Source organism: Balaenoptera ricei, chromosome 15 (assembly GCF_028023285.1).
Source record: "Balaenoptera ricei isolate mBalRic1 chromosome 15, mBalRic1.hap2, whole genome shotgun sequence".
In the NCBI taxonomy this organism is placed as follows: Eukaryota; Metazoa; Chordata; class Mammalia; order Artiodactyla; family Balaenopteridae; genus Balaenoptera; species Balaenoptera ricei.
Genome location: NC_082653.1, coordinates 85,893,464 through 85,913,375, shown reverse-complemented (window position 1 = coordinate 85,913,375; position 19,912 = coordinate 85,893,464). Strand labels below are relative to the sequence as shown.

Genomic DNA, 19,912 nt, shown 5'->3' with positions numbered 1-19,912 from the left:
GGGTACCCCAGACCACTGCTCACACCTCTCCTGCCTCTCTGTCCTGCCCACGTCTCCAGGTTCAGCTAAAATGGGCTAAAATTAGATAGCATTGGTCTATGATAACTACCGCTGACAGAGCGTCTCCAGATGTAAAACAAAGGGGACAACTCTGGATCCAGCCCTGGTTCTTAACAACGTTTAGTCTGGGCCCACGGGCCCCCCAAGACCCTTCCAGGGGGTTCCCAAAGTCAACCTGTTTTCATCATGATCCTACGACATTATTTGCCTCTTTCCTGCTCATGCTTTCATGCAAAGCTCTCCAGAGGCTACAGGACGGGTGATGTCAGAAGCCAAATGCAAAAGCAGACGGGAGACTCCGGTGCCCTCCGTTAAGCCAGACATTCAAGAGATTTGCAAAAACATAAAATGATGCCACTCTGCCCCCTAAATCTTCTTGTGTTTGGAAACAATACCGTTATCTTTAATAGAAAAATGTTACTTATGTTAATGTGTAATGAGTTTATGAATTAATAGGCATTTCAGAACACTGTCAGGTTTAATTTCTCATCCCGTATGATGAATGTTCACAGATAGAGCCCATAAACAAAAGTTCTCTGGTGTCCTCAATGGTTTTTAAGAGTTCAAAGGGGTTCCAAGACCAAACAGTTTGAGAACCACTGATCTACCAGCACCATCCAATAGAACTTTCTGCCATGATGGAAATGATCTATGGCTAGGCTGTCCAAAAAGGTAGCCACTGGCCCCGTGGGGCTATTGAGTACTTATGATGCGGGTAGTGTGACTGAGGCACTGAATTCTTTGTTTTATTTCATTTTAATTGACTTAAATTTAAAGAGCCACCTGCATTTAACAGCTACCATACCGGACAGCGTGGCTGTTGACGATGTCTCATATTTCTCTGTCCATTCGGGATTCTTTATTTTTACTTTCCCTTCACGAGTTACTTAACCTCTCTGAGCCACAGTCTCCAAATCAGTAAAATGGGCTCATACCTACCTCTCAGAGTGACGGTAAAGACCACGGAAATCACACAGGACTTGGGACTGAGCTTAGGAAAAATCAGTGACAGGGCCCTATTTAAGGAATGACCTTGTGTAAAAACGCAGGCTGCTGGAGGGGGGTTAATGTGAAACCACATGAAAAAGAGACAGCGAAAAGCAAGAGCAGTGGTTAGGTCCCCAGCCCCTGGACATGAGTTCTGTCCCCTGGAGAACCTCACCACTAACAAGCAGGGCCCGGCCTCAGAGAAGATGAGCTCCAGAGCAGGGCTTCTGGAACCAGTGTCCAAACCACCCGGGAGTTTGCTGGAAGTTCAGACTCCAGAGTTCCAACTACCCTTCCACCATGACCCGCTGGTTCAGCATTCCGGGGAGGGGGTGGGGATCTGGGACCTGCAGTTTAGCATCGCCCTGGGTGGTTTTCTGGCCAGACCCTAGGGCTGAGAACAGCTGCTCTGACTTCTTCCAGCAAAGACGTGGCCTTGGCCCTGCAGTGAACAGGACAGAGGGGTTCCGTACACCAATCGCAGGCTCCATTTTACAGATGAGGAAACTGAGGCACAGAGAGAATGAGGACTGGCCGGGGGCCTTGCACGCAGGCCAGTGTAGGGCTGGACTGGCTCCAGATTCCTGAGACAAAATTTCTGTGTGTCTCGGTGACAGGCCTGACCCCAGGATCCTCCAGAGCTGCATCCCTGGCCAGCCTCCGAGAGGGGCACCATTGGGAAGCAGGGGGCAGTGGTGTGCTGGGCCTGGATTGTACGCATTTCTTCCCGATGCATCTTCAGGAATGTCACTCTGGTAGGGTGAAACTGGCCATTGTGGGGGAAGGGGGGTTGGTATTTACACCATGGAAATTGGCTGCAGGCCAGGGTGTGGGGTTTTTTGTTTGTTTTTAACTATTGTTAAAAATTTTGAGTGTGGCTTTCCTCCCTGGAGGAAAGACTTGAGGGTAGTGGGTTTCCTTGGAAGCAGGAGATCTGGTCAAGGGACATGACGGTTGGGGGTTAGAGAGTCCTGGCTTCAAAGCTTCACTCTGCCGGTTCCGAAGCTGGGTGCCCTTGGGAAAGTCGCCAAACTTCCCTGTGCTTTGGTTTCCTGCTTTGTAAGACCAGCCAGTAATCCTCGCCTCACGGGGTGGGAGTGAGGGTGCATGTCCGTCAGTGGAGAGAGCACCTCTAAAGCCACTGGCACAGAGACCGGTCCCCGGGAGGAGCGCCCTGCAGGTAAGCCCCGCCTCCCTCAGCTTCCTGCTCCTTCCCCCGCACCTGTGAGTACACCTGAGCAGGTGTGCACATGTGGAAGTGGCTGCTGGGGTTTCCACGAGCACCTTCCGGACCCCACAGACCCCACAACGCTATTCCTAGAGCCCACGTCTCAGCATCTGATTACGCAGTACGTGGCAGCAAATTTGACAGGTGCCTTTCTGACCAGGTCACTAGACCCATCTCCCAGCCTCTGAGCTCCACCTGCCCCTCTGAGCACCCGTGGTGCCTGAAGCCAGGGCGGGGTCTGTGGGCTGCCTGAGCAGCCCCTCCCCGTGTTCCCCATGGAGGCCTGGGCCCCAATGCCGGGGCTCAGGCAGAGCTGCAGGAAAACATTCAGAGCACTTCAGCTTTGGCAGACAGGTATGGAAAAGAGCTGGGTGAGCTGAAGCCCAGGACTGCCACCTTCTAAATCACCCCACTGTGCGGGGTACTGTAGAGCTTCAGATCCAGGCCCACCTGCAAGTCCCATCTCTGTCCCCCTCCCCGCCAGTGCTTTCCTAGGATTCTTCCCCAGCCTGAGCCCGAGGCTGATGGAAGGAAGGCTGCCCAGCCCTGTTCCCACCATACGTTCAATTTCCAATCAAGACAGAAAGGCAGCTCTGGTCTATGATGCTGATTTAGATCCCTCCCTGGCCTGAGGGGCTGATGGCCCCAGGGACAGCCCTGAGTAAGTTCTGCTCTGGAACTTTCAGGGAAACCCTGCCAGCTGGGGACCAGGCCTCCACCAGCAAGCGTGCCTGCTCTGGTTTGTCCCGACGATGGCCAACGGACTAACTAAGCAGGTGGTCAACTGCAGGCCTGTCCGCCAGCACCGGGTGCCATGGGAGGTGCGCTGTTGAAATGTGAGCCTCTGCCCCACCCGCTCCATCTCCAGCCTCCGCATCAGCTCCCACCCCTCACCGCGCCCCGGCAGTGCCCAACTCAGGAGCACTCGCTAAAGTGCCCGGAGTGTCAAACAGGCCAGTCTGCTGCCAACTGCTCCCCTGGCTCCTTGGGGCAAAACAGCCGCCATGCTGGGTCATCCTGGCACATGACAGCTTCAAGGAAGAGGGAGCTGGCGGGCATCTGAATTTCCAGTGTCGTGCCCTCTCCACTCCACATACCCAGGGCACAGCCTAGAATGCTCCTGGGACAGGGCCTTACCTAAGAAGAGACTGGCCTACGGAACATCTTTTCCTTTCCTGCAATGTTCGTGATATATTTGGAGGAGGTCCAGGGTCTAGGCTTGGATTAAATGGAATCCTGGGAAATTCACTCTCAGAATGATGCTGGGGAAGAGAGACAGTTCACGGGAAGCAGGTCCTGAATAGGAATGGGGGTGGGGGAGTGTGGTCAAGGCTGCACAGAATACCCAGAATACCCTCCAGTGTCCTCACCAGGCTGTCCACAGTCAGAAATTCCACCATTAGTGATTCATTCCTTTGGGCAGCACAGGCTCTGTCCCCTCATTATCATTATCAGGGGTTGCTTTCCAACCAAGGGAGCTAATTAGGATACCAGGCCTGATGTTTTACAGCCATTATTTTGCTGAATCTTCAAGCAACCCTGCAAGGTGTAGCCTAATCACACCCATCTTACAGCAGAGAACACTGAGGCCCAGAGAGGTTAAGGAATTGGCCCAAGCCCTCAGAAAGGGGGGGATGCCGCAATTGGTCCCAAGTCTAGCAAGACGCGGTCCCTCCCTCCAGGAGCTCCTGGGTTGGGTGGCAGGTGCAAGTACCAGGGTGACAAAGGACAGGGCTCCGAGTGTGGGCAGGTGAGCACAGGGGGTTTTGGTAAGCAGAGGGGAGAGCCCCTAGGTCAGAGGAAGGTCGGAAGTTCTTCAGTGCTAATGCCCGAGTAGGGCTTTGAAGGATGTGTAGGAGTGAGTTGGGTGAATGAGGGGTAAACAGAGTCCCCATCAGAGGAACCGGCACCTCAAAAGGTGTGGGAGATAACAGGGCAGGCTGTCTAGGGGAAAATGTCAGACCCAACACCCAGGAGGAGCACGAGGAGACGCAGGTATCAGAGGAGTTCAGCAGGGGCTGGGGGACCAGTAAAGAAAGCCCCGGGTCAGTGTCCCAAGCACCCAGCATTGGCCCTGTCACAGGGCTTTGGTCCCCACCAACCCCTTGATGACGGGACTGTCATCTCGGCCTGCCATGGTGCCATGCTTTGGGAGCTTTCCTAAACAGCATCCCAGAACCCACGTGACCCCTCCCCACCTCGGGCTCAGGCAGAGGTCAGGTCACAGTGTCCCTGCCCCCAACCAGGGGCAAGCCTTGCCCTCCAGCCTGCCCTTCCCCCGCAAAGCTTCCCCTCCCCCCCAACTCCAACCCTGACCCCAACTGATGGGAGATACTTGGTGGGCTCCACAGGGCAGGTGTGCAGAACAGAGGGTCTGGGAGTGTCAGTATAGACACACACACACACACACACACACACACACACACACACACACACACGGGCAAGAGGACAAAACATCCCCAAGACATCTCCCAGCTCAGAACCTGCCTGCCTGAGGAATGTGTCGGATGATTTAATACCGGCTTGGATATGGGATTCCAGATGCTGGAGTCCCGAAATACCCTGGAATGGACGAGAACTAAGCATAAGGCATCTTGTCTTTGCCCACTTGACTCTGGTTGGGAGTCGTAGAATGAAGCCTGTAGAATGAGACAGATCTTGACCCAGAGAGTCTGAGATTCCAGGTCAGACCCTGGATCTAGGCCTGGATCCCTCCCGGTAAATGTCCGTGTGCCGGGTGCAGATTGCTGGCCCAGCCCTGGAAGGGGGCGGAGGATAGGCCCTTGGAAGCCTTTTCTTTGGGCTCCTGGGGGCTTCAGAGGTTGGGGTATCCCAGCCACTCTGCCCAGATCCCTATCAGATTAGCCGAGGCCTTCTCTCCAGGGCTCATCGCAGGAGCCTCCAAGGGCCGCTGATTGGCACCCAGTAAGAATCTGAATCACAACCCCTAAGTCGGGAGCAAGCAGACAACTTCTTGGGATCTGCTTGCCCCTCCCCATCCCCACCCCACCCCCAATGAATGGCTCTCATAATTTCTCTGGATTTTTCGGCATGAGAAGAAATGGCCAAGTGACAGCTTTCCCATCCCCAACCACTCACTCCTCTGCACTGAGAACCAGCTACGGTGCAGTAGAACGACAGGGGCTGCTCTAGGTACGCTTGGTCTCCCCCCACGGCCCCAAACTGCCCCCTCTAGGGGATAAGCCTGCTCCCCGACATGGAAACACTGAACTGGTCTGGGCATGACCCCAGTGCAGAGCACACGGGGCAAGCAAGGCAAAGAGGTGCCATCATGAGTGCCAAGTCGATTGGTAGTGGCTGCCCAGAGCAGTCTCGGGAAGGATCCTGATACCACACCACGCTGCAGTTGATTGGTGATGTCTGCCACGGTCGTGGATATTCACCATCCCTGATCTACAAGCTGGGTGACTTTCCCTGAGCGGGGGACAATTCCCCAGCCAGGACTTTGGTAGCAGAGAAGGAGGCCCTGGCCACCCAGGTATAAATAACCCACTAGACTCCCTGCTAGATTTCTCAGGACCTTAGGAAGCTCATATTGGCCCATCATTCCTCAATTGGCCAGGACCACGTCTGCCCCCTTTTCTGACTATGTTAACGTTGGTTGTATTAGGAAACATTTGTCTAGAATAGAAACACATGACAGGGTTAATTTCTCCTCTGTAAAAATGACTAAATGCTTTCTTTCTCACCTAGGACCCAAGGGGTGGTCTGGCTGTCACCAGAAGTAACCTTGGACCCATCAAAAAGCTCTACCCATAGGAGGGAAGACGGGGGGCCTGGGCACTGGGCTCTGGGCTCAAGTTCGCAGAAACACTCCCCTGTGATGCTCTGCTCCAAAAGCCTAAATGTCCTGTGCAGGCTGAGCCACCTCATTTGGACACCTTGGCCTGCAGGGTGCTGGGCAGATACAGGTACCTCCAGATGGCATAGTAGTGGGTACCAGCACCAAATGCCACAAAGAGATGCCAGATGGCGTGGGCAAAGGGGATCCTCCCGTCACTCTTGAAGAACACCATGCCCAAGCAGTAGAAGACCCCTCCGGTCACCAGCTCCCAGATGCCCTCGGTGTTGGGCTGTCGGCAAGGACAAGGGTGAGCACAGGTCAGATGAGCAGCCAGCAAGACCAGGATCACCCAGCCATTCCCCCCCGACCCAGGGCGAGAAGACATGTGGATGGTGAGGCAGCCCAGAGTCCCAGGCGGGGCATCTCTACACAGTGACGCCATCAGTTCTCCCCAGATTCATTCTCCAGTGTAACACGTTTCTATCAAAATCTCAAAGAATATCTTATAGCTTTGTTATCTTTTCTAAAAAGCAATATATCTGGGTGTATCCCAAAAGAAGTGAAAGCAGAGACTCAGACAGGTACTTGTACATCCAAGTTCACAGCAGCATTATTCACAGTAGCCAAAAGGTGGAAGTAACCCAAGTGTCCATCAAGAGAAGAATGGATAAACAAAGTGTTATTCATGTTACTTTATACAATGGAATATTATTCAGCCTTAAAAAGGAAGGACACTCTGACACACGATGATACAACATGGAGGAACCTCAAGGATGTTATGCAAAGTGCACTAAGCCAGTCACAAAAGGACAGATCCTGTAGGATTCCATGTATGTGAGGTCCCTGGAGGAGTCAAAATCATAGTCAAAAAGTGGAAGGGTGGCTCCTGGGGGCTGAGGGTGGGGGAGGGGAGTTAGTGTGTAACGAGGACAGAGTTTCAGTTTGGGAAGATGAGGAAGTTCTGTGGACGGATGGTGGTGATGGATGCACAACAAGGTGAATGTACTTCGTGCCCCTGAATTGTACACTTAAAAATGGTTAAAATCATAAATTCTATGCATATTTTATCACAATTTTTTAAAGTAATACATACTCATGGCGAAAAATTTTAGAGAAAAATGAAGAACAGCAAGAAAAAAAGCAGCAGTCCCAGCCCCCCGAGGTGAGCATTATTAACACCTGGGTTTTTGTTGGTTATGGGGGCTCAAAGAACAGGAGGGACAGAGGGAACAGGGAGTAAGAAGAACCCACTGCCCCCTCTCCCTGAGCCCACTTCCCGCAGGTATCACTGCTTACCACCAATAACGGTGCCTGACGGTATCCTTCCAGAATTGTCTAGACACACATGATATACGGTCTGCACTTCATATACATGTACGTGTGCAGAGGAACTAATCACTTTAGAAAAGGGGGCTCACACCATCCCTGCCGTCCTGAGACATCACTTTCACGACATAGTCTTGTGGAGATCAGACTACATCCCCACGTGGAGATCCACACCAGTCTTTGGAACAGCTGGGTAGTGTTTCATTGAACATATATATAGTCACGCACCCAGTTCTCAAGAGGTGATACCTGAGTATTAAGGACATGTTAACAGTAACACTTCCCAGCGCTTACTATGTGCCAGGCCTTGTACACAGCACAGGGGGCCTTACGTGAGGTATCTAATGCCACCTTCACAGCAATCTCACGAGGCAGGGTGACTATGTGACAGGCATGGACACACGCCCACGACAACATGCCAAGTGAGAAAAAGCATGTTGTTTAACAGTGTGATCCCATTTTTGTAAAAGAAGAACAAACAAGTCAATATGTCCGCATATCCACACAGACTTGCCTATAAATAAAAAATGGAGGGAATTCTCTGACGGTCCAGTGGTTAGGACTTGGCGCTTTCACTGCCGGGGTTCAGTCCCTGGTCAGGGAACTAACATCCCACAAGCCAAGTGGTGCAGCCAAAAAAAAAAAAAAATGTAAAAGATACACAACGAACCATTAATGGTGGTTGCAGCTAGGGCATCACATTGGGGAGGGGGTGAGAGGGGGATTTCAGCTCTTTTATACATTTTCAGACAGGACTTATTTTTTGCAGTGAGTATGTATTTAAATATACACTTACAATATATGTATGTATGTATGTAAATTATGTAATACATAATTTGATGGATATTATATAATTAATAGATATAACTTAAACATACATATTTAAACAAGTAAACTTGGCTGGGGGAAGGTAATCTGTAAAAATAAATACAAATCACAGGGAAAATGTTGAGTAGGAAAACTAATGGGGAGAGATTTCCCTGCCAAGTATTAAGATGCAACAAAAGCTAAAGTAAGTAACACGGTTTGGTACTAGTATAAGAATAGGCCAATTTGTGAAACAGACCCACATATACGTATATGAAGCTAACATATGATAAAAGGAACATTTTTAAATGGTAGATAAATAACTGCCTAATCATTTGGGGAGGAATCACCATATACATAAGAAACGGCGGTGGGAATACAGAGTTTAAAATTAGAAGTTAAACCGTAAAAGAAACAGGAGAAAATATAGGTAAATACTTATATAAACTTGGGAAAGGGACAACCTTCTTAACCATAATACTTAAGGTAAAGCCATAAAATTTAAAAAAAACCCAAAAACCTGCTACATTTGACTACATAAATTTTCTTTAAGAGCTATGGATGGATACTAACACTTTTCACTTCAAAATATTTTCAACTTTAAAATAAACCACTACTCATAGATAAGAGATTAATTTAGACAAAGATCAATGCCTCAAATATATATAATATAATGTCATTTAAATTTATAGGATAAGTTATTTATTGGTCATTTCAAACAGATAACAGTCAATTTTAATTTTTGGGAAAAAAAAGAAATATCTATTTAAACACAAATTCCTCCAGCAAGATCTATGGGACATACGTCCTTTCTTCTTTTGAAATAATTTTATTAGCTATAATTGACACACCATAAAATTCACCCTTTTAAAGTTCACAATCTAGTGGCTTCTCGACTACATAAATTTTTAACATCTGCCAACAATAATCATTTAAAAGTAAGAAACTGTTACCTGGCCTAGGGAGGTACCAGCAGGCTGAGTTGACCGTGCCCATTTGATAGAAGGGACAACTGAGGCTCAGAGAGGAAAGGGGATCCACCCACGGCCACACAAGCTGCTGCTCTTCCATGGCTGGGGCCCTGAGGCCTCTCCCTGCAAGGCTCTCCCGCTCACAGGGCGAGGTGGTGCAGCCCAAAGATCCCAATACTCGGGGTTGGAGGTTATGGGGCCACATCCCAGCTCAGCCCCTCGAGGGCTGCATGTCCTTGGGCCAGTCACCTTCTCTCTCAGAACCTGAGCATCCTTGTTCATAAAACGGAGGTGGTCACATCCATCTCCAAGGACGCCTGGGGCGGGGAAGTAAGGTCCTGTAAGTAAGCTTCCTGCACGTCACAAGGGCTCAGGACGCACAGTAAAGAGGTCAACCTTCACGTGCCAAGAAGCAGTTTAGGGTGTGGAAGCATCAGAGTGGGTGTCAGAAGTCTGAGACTCGGCTCTGCCTCCATGGCCACCTACGTTATTATTATAGATTTAATTTAGCGATCGGGTACTTACTCTGTTCCAGGCACCATTCTAAGCACTGTCCATGGGTTTTTCTTACTTGATCCCTAAATAGGCGGGAACTGGAGCCCCGAGGGACTAACGAACTCATTGGAGGTGAAGCAGAGAGAGGAGGTGCCGTAGAACCGGGGAGCCGAGCCCTGGGGTGACCTGCACGTTCTCCTGCCTCAGCCCGCAAGTCACGCTGACCCCGGGCCTCAGTTCCCTCGTCTGCCAGAGGAGGAGGTTCAACCTGACAATCTCCAGAGTCACTGTGGGTCCCCTCCAGCCAGACGGGAGGCCCCACGCCGGGTGGGGGCGACTTACCATGGAAAGGATGACCAGGGCGGGGAAGAAGCCCATGACGACGTAGCAGAGCAGCTCCACGAGCTTGTACCTGCCAGGAAGACAAGCCATCTTGGCCTCAGGACAGCCTCCCCACGAGGGATAGCTCCCCGCTCAGGTTAGGAGGGGACACCCTGGCCGGAAGCGTAAGAGAAAGGGACTCTGCCCTCTGCCCAGCACTCCTGGGCCCAGATTTCATCCAGCTACACCCAGCAGGTGCTGGCAGAGTTGGGTGGCCATGGGAGGGTCTCTTTCCCTCTCTGAGACTTGGTTTCCACATCCATGAAATGACATTTGAGGATTGCAAATGCTGGGTGTAGCATGCCTATGGGTGCTTCCCATGCTCAACCCAGGGCAGACATTACTATTCGATCCCAGCACCTTTCCACACAAGGCCCAAGCAGCCACTCTCCATCCATCTGAGTGGCTGCGCCAACTGACACCTGTTTGCTGTCCCTGGAGATTCCAGGAGTCTGTTATTCCCTTTGGCTTCTCTAGCTCTGTTTCTTTCCCATACTTAATCATTCGCAGCCTGTCACTCAGCAGGATGGAAGGGAGTGGGCAGCCCTGAGAGCCTCTCCCCCTTATCTGCTAACACAGCTTCGGGAAGGCAGGTAATACCTGACATCATTCAGTGGGTCTAGGAACCTACAATGCCCTTATTTTTTTTTTTTTTTAACTCTTCAGATTGATCCTGTGGGCTGTGGACCTGGTGGCCATCAATGGACCCGAACCCAGGGATGCCAGGCACAGCGGTGCCCTCATGCTTCTGGGGTTATCCTGGGGTCTCGTCTCACTAGGGGCAGGGAGGAGGCCCTGATGTAGGCACCCCCCCCACCTGAGGCCGCTCCCCCAAGCCCTGGCTTACCGCTCATGGAAGAAGAAGACATAGATGGTGCCAACAGAGGCCATGATCCAGACCAGCCACCGCATGTGGGAGGCCCAGGGGCCCAGCTCGCGAAGGTTCAGCCTGGGAGGGAGAGCCACGGGCACAGCCTGAGCGGGGCACTGGGATCTAGCCCTCCACAGCCAGCCCGTCACAGGAACACCGACCCCAGAGAACCCCTGTCCCCGTGGCTCCATGTGTGGGATGTGGCCTCTCACGGGAGGACACGTGGAGAGACAGAGAAACTGAAACAATAGGCAATTATTAGGGCAAAATTAGCACAACTGATAATGTCCAAGCATTGAAAGAAAAGGGCATCTCAAGCCAGTGGGCATATAAACAAGTAAAGCCTGTTTGCAGAATGTATCAGACTCTGAAGGGCACGTATCCCGTGGCCCGGGCACTCCAAGTTCAGGGGCTGGCCAGAGGAACGCTGTTTTGCGAGCACACAGAGGCACAGTAAAGGACATTCATCCCAGCATCAGTCCCTGTAGGAAACGCCTGAAAACCCCTCAAACTGGCCACCAAAAGGGGATGGGAATATAAGGTGAGTATCCCTCCAGGCTGGTTACTAATGTATTGACTCTCCGCTCTACATTCACCCTTTTTGCCGGCTGGGTTTTCAACAGAGCTGGGCCTCGTGAATTTCTTCCTTTGCAGCTGGCACAGCGTCAAGTCTGTCAGTAGAGGGTGGTGGAGACTTTGCAGAAGGAATTCCTTCCTTCCTTCCGGATTCCTGTGACTCTCTCCCCAGGCTCCTGGAAAGTGGGCTTTCCTCTCCACAGGTGGTGTCTCCAGGGCCAGGCGTCTGCGGGTCCCAGCCTTCTCCAGCCTTTGGCCTCTGTGTGTTTCCTCCAGCTGTTGGCTTAGGGACACAGTCGGGGGCCCCGGACAGTGCAGGCCTGTGCCCCAGGCCAGGGAGCTCTCCCGCACCCTTGCTGCAGCCCCACACACATGCGTTCCTGTCCAGCACGCGGACTGTCTTCAGCCTGTGCAGCCGTCTGCACAATGAAACTGCACGGAAACGCTCCAGATTCCTGCAGAGAGGGACTCTGGTTCCAGAAGATGGTGATTTTTCTTTTGCCCACCTCGATGTTTATAACTCTATCGTGTTTGTTTTCTGAAGCACTGGGGAAGGAAGATTCTGTGTCACACTTGATCCTGCCAGGTTTTTCCATCCTTCGTGACGTGGTCCTGCCGGCCTCGTGAATCACGTGAATGACGTCTGTGTCCTCTGATTCTCTCTCTCTCAACCCCACATCCAAGCAACCGCCAAGTTCTGCCGACTCTTCCTCCTACAAAGCCCGCAAGCCAGGGCACATCTCCCCACCCCGGCACCTGTACCCCTCCTTCATGGCACAGTTGTGGTTCATTCCTTGTGTCAGTATCCTTGGGACAGTCAACGTCTGCATCCTCCGTGAGACTGTAAGTCCCATAAGGAGAGAGAGTCTGTGTCTTTGCTCACAGCCGTATCCTCAGACACCAGCACGGGATGGGCACAGAGCCGGTGCCCAAGTGGTCACAGCCAGGGATAAAGAGTAGAAATCCAGGCACTGAATCAGCCAAGCGGGGGAGAGTCAGAGGGCTATTCTAGAAATCTACATCAAGGATAGTTATGGCAGCTGAGCACAAAACCTAGCTTTACTCTAATTGGCAACATCCAAAAAGAAACCTGAGATCACCTGGCTCCCAACAACTACAGGTGGTGCCTGGGGGTGACATGGGGCCATCAGGAGGCGGCCTTGTGGACTGAGTGCCCAGCCACGGCTTCTGGCTTCTCCCTCCTGCTCTCAGCTTCTCCCGTGGCTCCCACCTACCCACTCCAGCAGCAGCCCCTCACCCAGGACCAACACTTCTTCTCGGAGCCTCCATACGCCTGCCCACCTGGCATCCGACAACCAGAAGCATCCTGGTTGGCAGGACAGAAGCACGTCCCCTCCTCCCACAAAGCCCAGCTGGGCATAGGGCTGCCTCTGACGATGTCTCCAGGCTGACGGCAGCAGGGCTGATTTCCTAACACTCCTGAGAGTCGCTGATTTCCTGGGGAAAGCTGATGCCGGAAACCCTGGCATCCCCTGCTCTACATCCCCTCTCCCCCACCTTCAGTCACTCAGTCCACTCAGTTTCCTGTAAATATCTTTTCCATCCATCCATCCATCCATCCACCCATCCATCTATCCATCCTCTCGACTCCAAGGCTACTACCAGGGCCCCAGCCATCACAATCTCTCTCCCAGGTCCTTGCACCAGCCTCCTCACACCTCTCTGCTCCCAAGGCATCACCTTTCAGTCCAAAAAATAAAACTACATCAATATCCTGTTTCAAACACCCAACCACTCCTCAGTGTAGACCAGCAGCCCCCGTCTGTACCCTGTTCACCACCACACCCGCACTACAATGACCAGAGGACCGTGGAGCAATAATCACCCTCAAACACCGGTTACAGGAGGTGGAGACCTGTGGTTTATTTGCCCAGAACGCTGTCCAGCAAGCAGACTGGACGGTGACCCCTGCAATCATGACTCCACGACTCTCACCACATATTGTTGCCCGAAAGAAGCAAGATCCGAAAGAACGATGATCCCATTAACATGAAGTAAGAAATCAGGCAAAACTACCCTATGATGGCAGACGTCAGGACTGTGGTTACCCCTGGGGGGCAGCAGACTGGGGAGGGGCTGGAGATGTTTTGTTTCTCCACCTGGGTGCTGGCTGCAGCGTGTGGGAACTCACTGTGCGTATCCCCCGGGCACGTCTCAATAAAATGTGTTTCAAAAGCAGTCGTCTTTGTGCGCACCGACAAAACCCACTGATTAGTTGAGATGATGAAAAAGAACGCTCCGTTTACGACAGCCAAAAATGGGAATTCCCCAGGCAAAAATGGAACAAACCTCTGTGGCTCCCACTCCTCAGAGGCCAACGTGCAGATTCTCAGAGAGGCACACCTCCTCCAGGAAGCCCTCCTGAGGCCACCTCTGCAGGGTGGTGCCTCCTCTGAGCTCCACGGCTGCATGCGCACAGGCCCGTGTCACCGTGCTGTCACTGTCCTGTCACAGAGCCCCTCTGCCAGCCAGAACCTTAGCGTCCTGACCCCCAGCACCGCCCGGCCACCCAGACACATTCAACAAGTGTGACTGGAACGGCCCTTCTCCCCTCACAGGGGCTCTGCAGGCTTCCCGGCTTTTCGCGTGTGACCTGAGTGTTTCTTTATTCCAGAACTTTTGAAAACCCTGAGGCACTTGCCGGGGGAGTTTATTTTTTGTTTGTTTTTTAATTAATTAATTTATTTATTTTTTTTTGGCTGCGTTGGGTCTTTGCTGCTGTGCGCGGGCTTTCTCTAGTTGTGGTGAGCTGGGGCTACTCCTCGTTGCAGTGCACGGGCTTCTCATTGCGGTGGCTTCTCTTTGTTGCGGAGCACGGGCTCTAGGTGAGGAGGCTTCAGTAGTTGTGGCACGTGGGCTCAGTAGTTGTGGCTCGCAGGCTCTAGAGCACAGGCTCAGTAGTTGTGGCTCACAGGCGGCATGTGGGATCTTCCCGGAGCAGGGCTGGAACCCGTGTCCCCTGCACTGGCAGGCGGATTCTTAACCACTGCGCCACCAGGGAAGTCCCTTGCTGGGGGAGTTTAAACTGGTACAATCTGTGCAGGGTGACTTGGCAACAATGAGTAAGGCCCACTCCTGCCCCCAAGCCGTCCAAGCCTCGAATTTACCCCGCAAAGATCAGGCTTGGCCATATGAACCTGCTGTTTCTGTAGATCAGAAAAGGTTGCCTCAAAAATTTCACCTGATTCGAGCCAACAGAACCAAGCGCCTATGCCGAGTGGTACAACAGCAAGGACTTTCACTGCAGCCCTGTTTGTTATAGCAAAGGGAGGGGGAGTGCCAACGTCATAAATATTCATAAATAGGGGTGGCCGGGGAACATTATACTGCTGTAAAAAAAAAAGAAAGAAAGAAAAAGGAGTGGGGAAATCTTCAAGGTACTAATATGGAAAGATGTCCCCAAGTCCATGACTAAGAGAATGAAAGCAAACTGCCGAGTTTGTACAGTATCCTTCCTTTTGTATTAAAATAGGAAAGTATAAGTATAAATATAAACATATAAAATATAGGTATGTCTGTGCATGTATTTGCATATATACATATGCATATATGCAAATGTGTGTCTGTACATATACTCATACATACACGTTTGCTCTTTCCTACACAAAAGCACTCCGGAAGGATACACAGGAAACTGGTACTAAGTAGTTGCTTCTAGGAAGGAGAATGGGTGGTGGGCGTCTTTTTACTTACACGCTTTTGTGCCACCATATCACCCAGCCAAACACGAAGAAATTCAAACAAAGGAAAGAGAGAACGCCAGCCCTCCCGGGGACCCGCAGAGACACTCACCAGGGCGCGTAGGAGGCCGCGATGAAGAAATAGATGACCATGCGGTCGGACATGTGCAGACAGTGCTCCACCGTCCTGTGGCAGAGAAGGCGGGTTACGGGCCCTGCCCTGGACCAACGGGCTTTGGGGGAGCCTGGGCTCGGGGCTGACGCACCTCCATCCACCATGACCCCTCGGGCCTTGGTGTCCCCATCTGTGAGTGACCAGAGCAGTGGTTTTCCAACCAGGCTCCCTGTCACCCTAGGAGTTGAATGGAGACACCTCGGGGGTACCACCGAGGACCCTCCTCCCCCGACAGCCTCCTGCCATACTTTAATCAGAGGAAGTCGGCATTCTGTTTTATATGCTGGGCTTTTTGAAAGATTTCAAATGATAAAGAATTCAGTAGCTTAAAAAAAAAGTGTGAGACACAGACTCACAGATACAGAGGACAAACTAGTGGTTACCAGTGGGGAGAGGGAAAGGGGGAGGGGCAACATGGGGGAGGGGATGAAGAGGCACAAACCATTACGTATAAAATAGGCTACAAGGGGGATTCCCTGGTGGTCCAGTGGTTAGGACTCGGCGCTTTCATTGCGGTGGCCTGGGTTCGATCCCTGGTCGGGGAACTAAGATTCCACAAGCCGTGCAGCACGTTCAAAAAAATAAATGAATAAATAATAAAATAAAATAAGCTACAAGGATGTATCGTACAATCCAGGGAATATAGCCAGTATTTTGTAGTAACTATAAATGGAATATAACCTTTAAAAAAATTGTGAATCACCACGTTGTATACCTGTAACTTATATAATACTGTACATCAACTATACTTCAATTAAACAATGAAAGAAATTCAAGGACCTACTGTATAGCACAGGGAACTATACTCAATATTTTGTGATAACCTATATTGGAAAAGAATCTGAAAAAGAATATATATATATACAAATACACATACATATACATATATATGTATGTATGTATAACTGAATTACTTTGCTGTGTACCTGTTAACTAACACAACATTGTAAATCAACTATACTTCAATTAAGAAAATAAAAATAAAAATGGAAAAAATGAACTTAAAAATGCATACTCAAGAGAAGTCTAGCAAGCAGAAGAAAATATGGAAAATTAAATGTTTATTAATTCTATTCTATTCTCCTTTCATTAAAAAAAAAATAAGTGCAAAACTAAAAAACCTAGGTGCCCCCTGAAGACCCTCTGGGTTCTGGCATTCTGGTTCAGGTCCAGGCTCTGAAGCCATAAGACCTGGGTTCGAATCCCAACCCTACCACAGAGAGACTAGGACCTTGAGCAAGTTACTTACCCTCCCTGGTCTCAGCTCCCTCAGCTGTAAAACAGGGAGGATACTGGCCACCTATCGGGGTCGCTGTGAGGACTAAGAGGGTCAGGACTCAGCACAACGCGTAACAGGAAGTGTTCATAAACATTACTGTTTCCGTTATGACCTCCCCTTGAAGAGCAAATCACAGTCATCAATACACCTGACCAGCGTGGTAGCCAGCCTCCAAAATGGTACCCAAGGAGCCCCACTTTCTGGTCCTCACACCTGTGTGCGGCCCCTCCCACAACAAATATGGCAAACATATGGAACCAATAGGAGGTTGCAGAAATGATGGTGTGTGGTTTCTAAGGCTAGATCATAAAAGATATCACAGCCTCTGCCTTGTTCTCTTGAATCACTAACTTTGGGGGAGGGATGAGCCATGTGGCCGAGGGGAGGTCCACGTGGGAAGGACTGAGCACCCCCAAGCATCCAGCACCGACATGCCAGGCCTGGGAGGGAGACACCTTGGAAGTGGCTTCTCCAGCCCAGGTCCAGCCTTCAGGTGACGGCAGCCCTGGGCAGCATCGTGACTACATCAGCAACCTTGAACCAGAAACACACATCTAAGCTCCCAAATTCCTGCCTCTCTGAAGCTTTGAGAAAGAATCAGGGTTTACTGTTATTTGAAGCCTCTATGATTCAGGGTTATTTGTTATGCAGCAGTGGATAACTAGTACAAACTGTGATTCTATCTAGCGACTGCAGCCTTCATTAAATTTGGCCGTGTTTCTCTCTGATGCTGGGCTAACTGCAAGTCTTCCTAGAAATGAAAGGAATAACAACAGCTGATACATACAGAGCACATTCTATAATCAGAGCACCGTTCTAAGCTCTTTACGAGCATTAACTCTTTAATCCCACCTAGGAGGGAGGGACCATACTTTTCATCCACCGCGTCACAGATGAGGACACGAAAGGGCAGCAGTGTCACACCACTGGTAAGTGGGCCCCAAACCCAATGACTGCTGTCTTTAGAAGAAAAAGGAGAGGGAGATTTGGACACAGAGACACACGGGGAGGAAGGCCTGTGAAGACAGAGGCAGAGATTGGAGTGATGCTGCCACAAGCCAAGGAACCATGGGAACCACCAGAAGCTGGAAGAGGCAGGGAAGGGTCCTCCTGTAGAGACATGGCCCTCCTGATACCCTGATCTCGGGCTTCTGGCCTCCTAAACTATGAGAGACTAAGTTCCTGTGGTTTCAAGCCCCCCAGTGTGTTGTAATTCATTACAGCAACCAGGAGCCACAGAGAGGAAAGAATGGGGACAGGAGGGGGTGGGATACAGCAGAGTCACAGGGCTTCTGGGGGCAAGAGGGGCATTGGACATGGGGACCAGTGGTCACTGCAGCTGCTACAATGGACCAGAGCGTCCCCTCACTTTATGGGGGCCCTGGAAACCTAGAATCAACACTGGCTTGGACACAACTATGTGACCTTGAGCAAGTCACGTTCCAGGTTCAGTGTCATCAGGCACAAAACAGGGATTCTACAAGCTACAACCTGGATGAGCCTGGGACATCACGGTCAGTGAAAGAAGCCAGTCACAAAAGGCAGATGGGTCCATCAACAGATGAAGCGATAAACAACGTGTGGTCCATCCATACAATGGAATATGATTCAGCCTTGAAAAGGAAGGCGATTCTGACACCTGCTACAACATGGATGAACCCTGAGGACATTGTGCTCATGAAAGGATAAATATTATACGATTCCACTTACATGGGGTACACAGAGCAGTCAAATTCATAGAGACAGAAAGTAGAAGGGTGGGTGCCGGGGGCTGGGGAAGGGGGAATGGGGAGTTAGTGTTTAATGGGGACAGAGTTTCAATTTGGGAAGATGAAGAAGTTCTGGAGATGATGGTGGTGATAGCTGCACAACAATGTGAATGTAGTTAACACTACTGAACTGTATACTTAAAATGGTCAAGATGGTAAATTTTATGTCATGTGTATTTATCACAATTTAAAAAAAATTAAAAACAAAACAAATCAAAATTAAAATCCAGGGTTCTAATGCCTACATTGCAGAATTATTGGAAAGATGAAGAGGGACATCTGCAGAATGCCCGGAACCTAGGGGGTGCCCAGAAGGGGGCGATTGTTATGACGATTATGAGGGTCCCTCACAATGACCCTGGGAGCGAGGGGCTTGTTCTTCCGGACTCGTAGAAGTGAGCAAACGAGGCAAATGAGGGTGAGGTGGTCCGCCCACGTGGGACTCAACCCCGCCAGCCCGAGGCGAAGACGGCACAAGGCCTTCCGTCCAGGGCCCCTCCTGGCTCAGCCAAGCATGGCCCGAGGCATCCTGCCTCACCCCTCAGCCCACCGTGGGCCCCAGCCCTGGTCACCCCGCCAGGCACTCGCCCCCTCCCATGGGCTAGGCAGCAGGTACCTGAGGTGGCTCTTCTTCCAGGAGATCGTGTGGAACACGGTGGACACCACAAAGAGCCCACAGAGGCCGAGGCCGTAGATCCAGGCAGAGATGGTCTCCCAGTCATCGTCCGACAGGAAGTAGAGGTTGGAGCTGCCGAGGATGCTGGGAATGATCCAGAGCTGGAAGCAGGGTGGGGAGAGGTGCTGCAGGGCCAGCCTTTGGAGTGGGGCCCAGGCAAATACAGAGCCCCTGAGCAACCCGAGCCTTTTCTCCAGACCTGCACTGTCCAAAAGAACTTCCCGTGATGGAGGAAAGGTTCTAGACCTGCACCATCCAGGAGAACTTCCTGTGATGGTGGGAAGGTTCTAGGCCTGTACTGTCCAACAGAACTTCCCGTGATGGAGGGAAGGTTCTAGACCTGCACCATCCAGGAGAACTTCCTGGGATGGTGGGAAGGTTCTAGGCCTGTATTGTCCAACAGAACTTCCTGTGATGGTGGGAAGGTTCTAGACCTGCACCATCCAGGAGAACTTCCTGTGATGGTGGGAAGGTTCTAGGCCTGTATTGTCCAACAGAACTTCCTGTGATGGTGGGAAGGTTCTAGACCTGTACCATCCAGGAGAACTTCCTGTGATGGTGGGAAGGTTCTAGGCCTGTATTGTCCAACAGAACTTCCCGTGATGGAGGGAAGGTTCTAGACCTGCACCATCCAGGAGAACTTTCTGTGATGGTGGGAAGGTTCTAGACCTGCACCATCCAGGAGAACTTTCCATGATGGAGGGAAGGTTCTAGACCTGCACCATCCAGGAGAACTTCCTGTGATGGTGGGAAGGTTCTAGGCCTGTACTGTCCAACAGAACTTCCCATGATGGAGGGAAGGTTC

General features: G+C 51.0%; 1 protein-coding gene across 1 annotated transcript in view; it reads right to left on the bottom strand.

The window, feature by feature from the left end:
- Window positions 1-6,165: 6,165 nt before the first annotated feature.
- MMD2 (monocyte to macrophage differentiation associated 2) overlaps window positions 6,166-19,912 on the bottom strand; it is a 48,502-nt gene continuing 34,755 nt past the window's right edge. The window contains exons 3-7 of the mRNA XM_059898724.1: window positions 19,048-19,208; window positions 15,321-15,395; window positions 10,908-11,009; window positions 10,022-10,091; window positions 6,166-6,369 (exon numbers count right to left, since the gene is read on the bottom strand). Coding sequence (XP_059754707.1) covers window positions 6,166-6,369; window positions 10,022-10,091; window positions 10,908-11,009; window positions 15,321-15,395; window positions 19,048-19,208 — 612 coding nt within the window. The remainder of the gene's footprint in view (window positions 6,370-10,021; window positions 10,092-10,907; window positions 11,010-15,320; window positions 15,396-19,047; window positions 19,209-19,912) is intronic.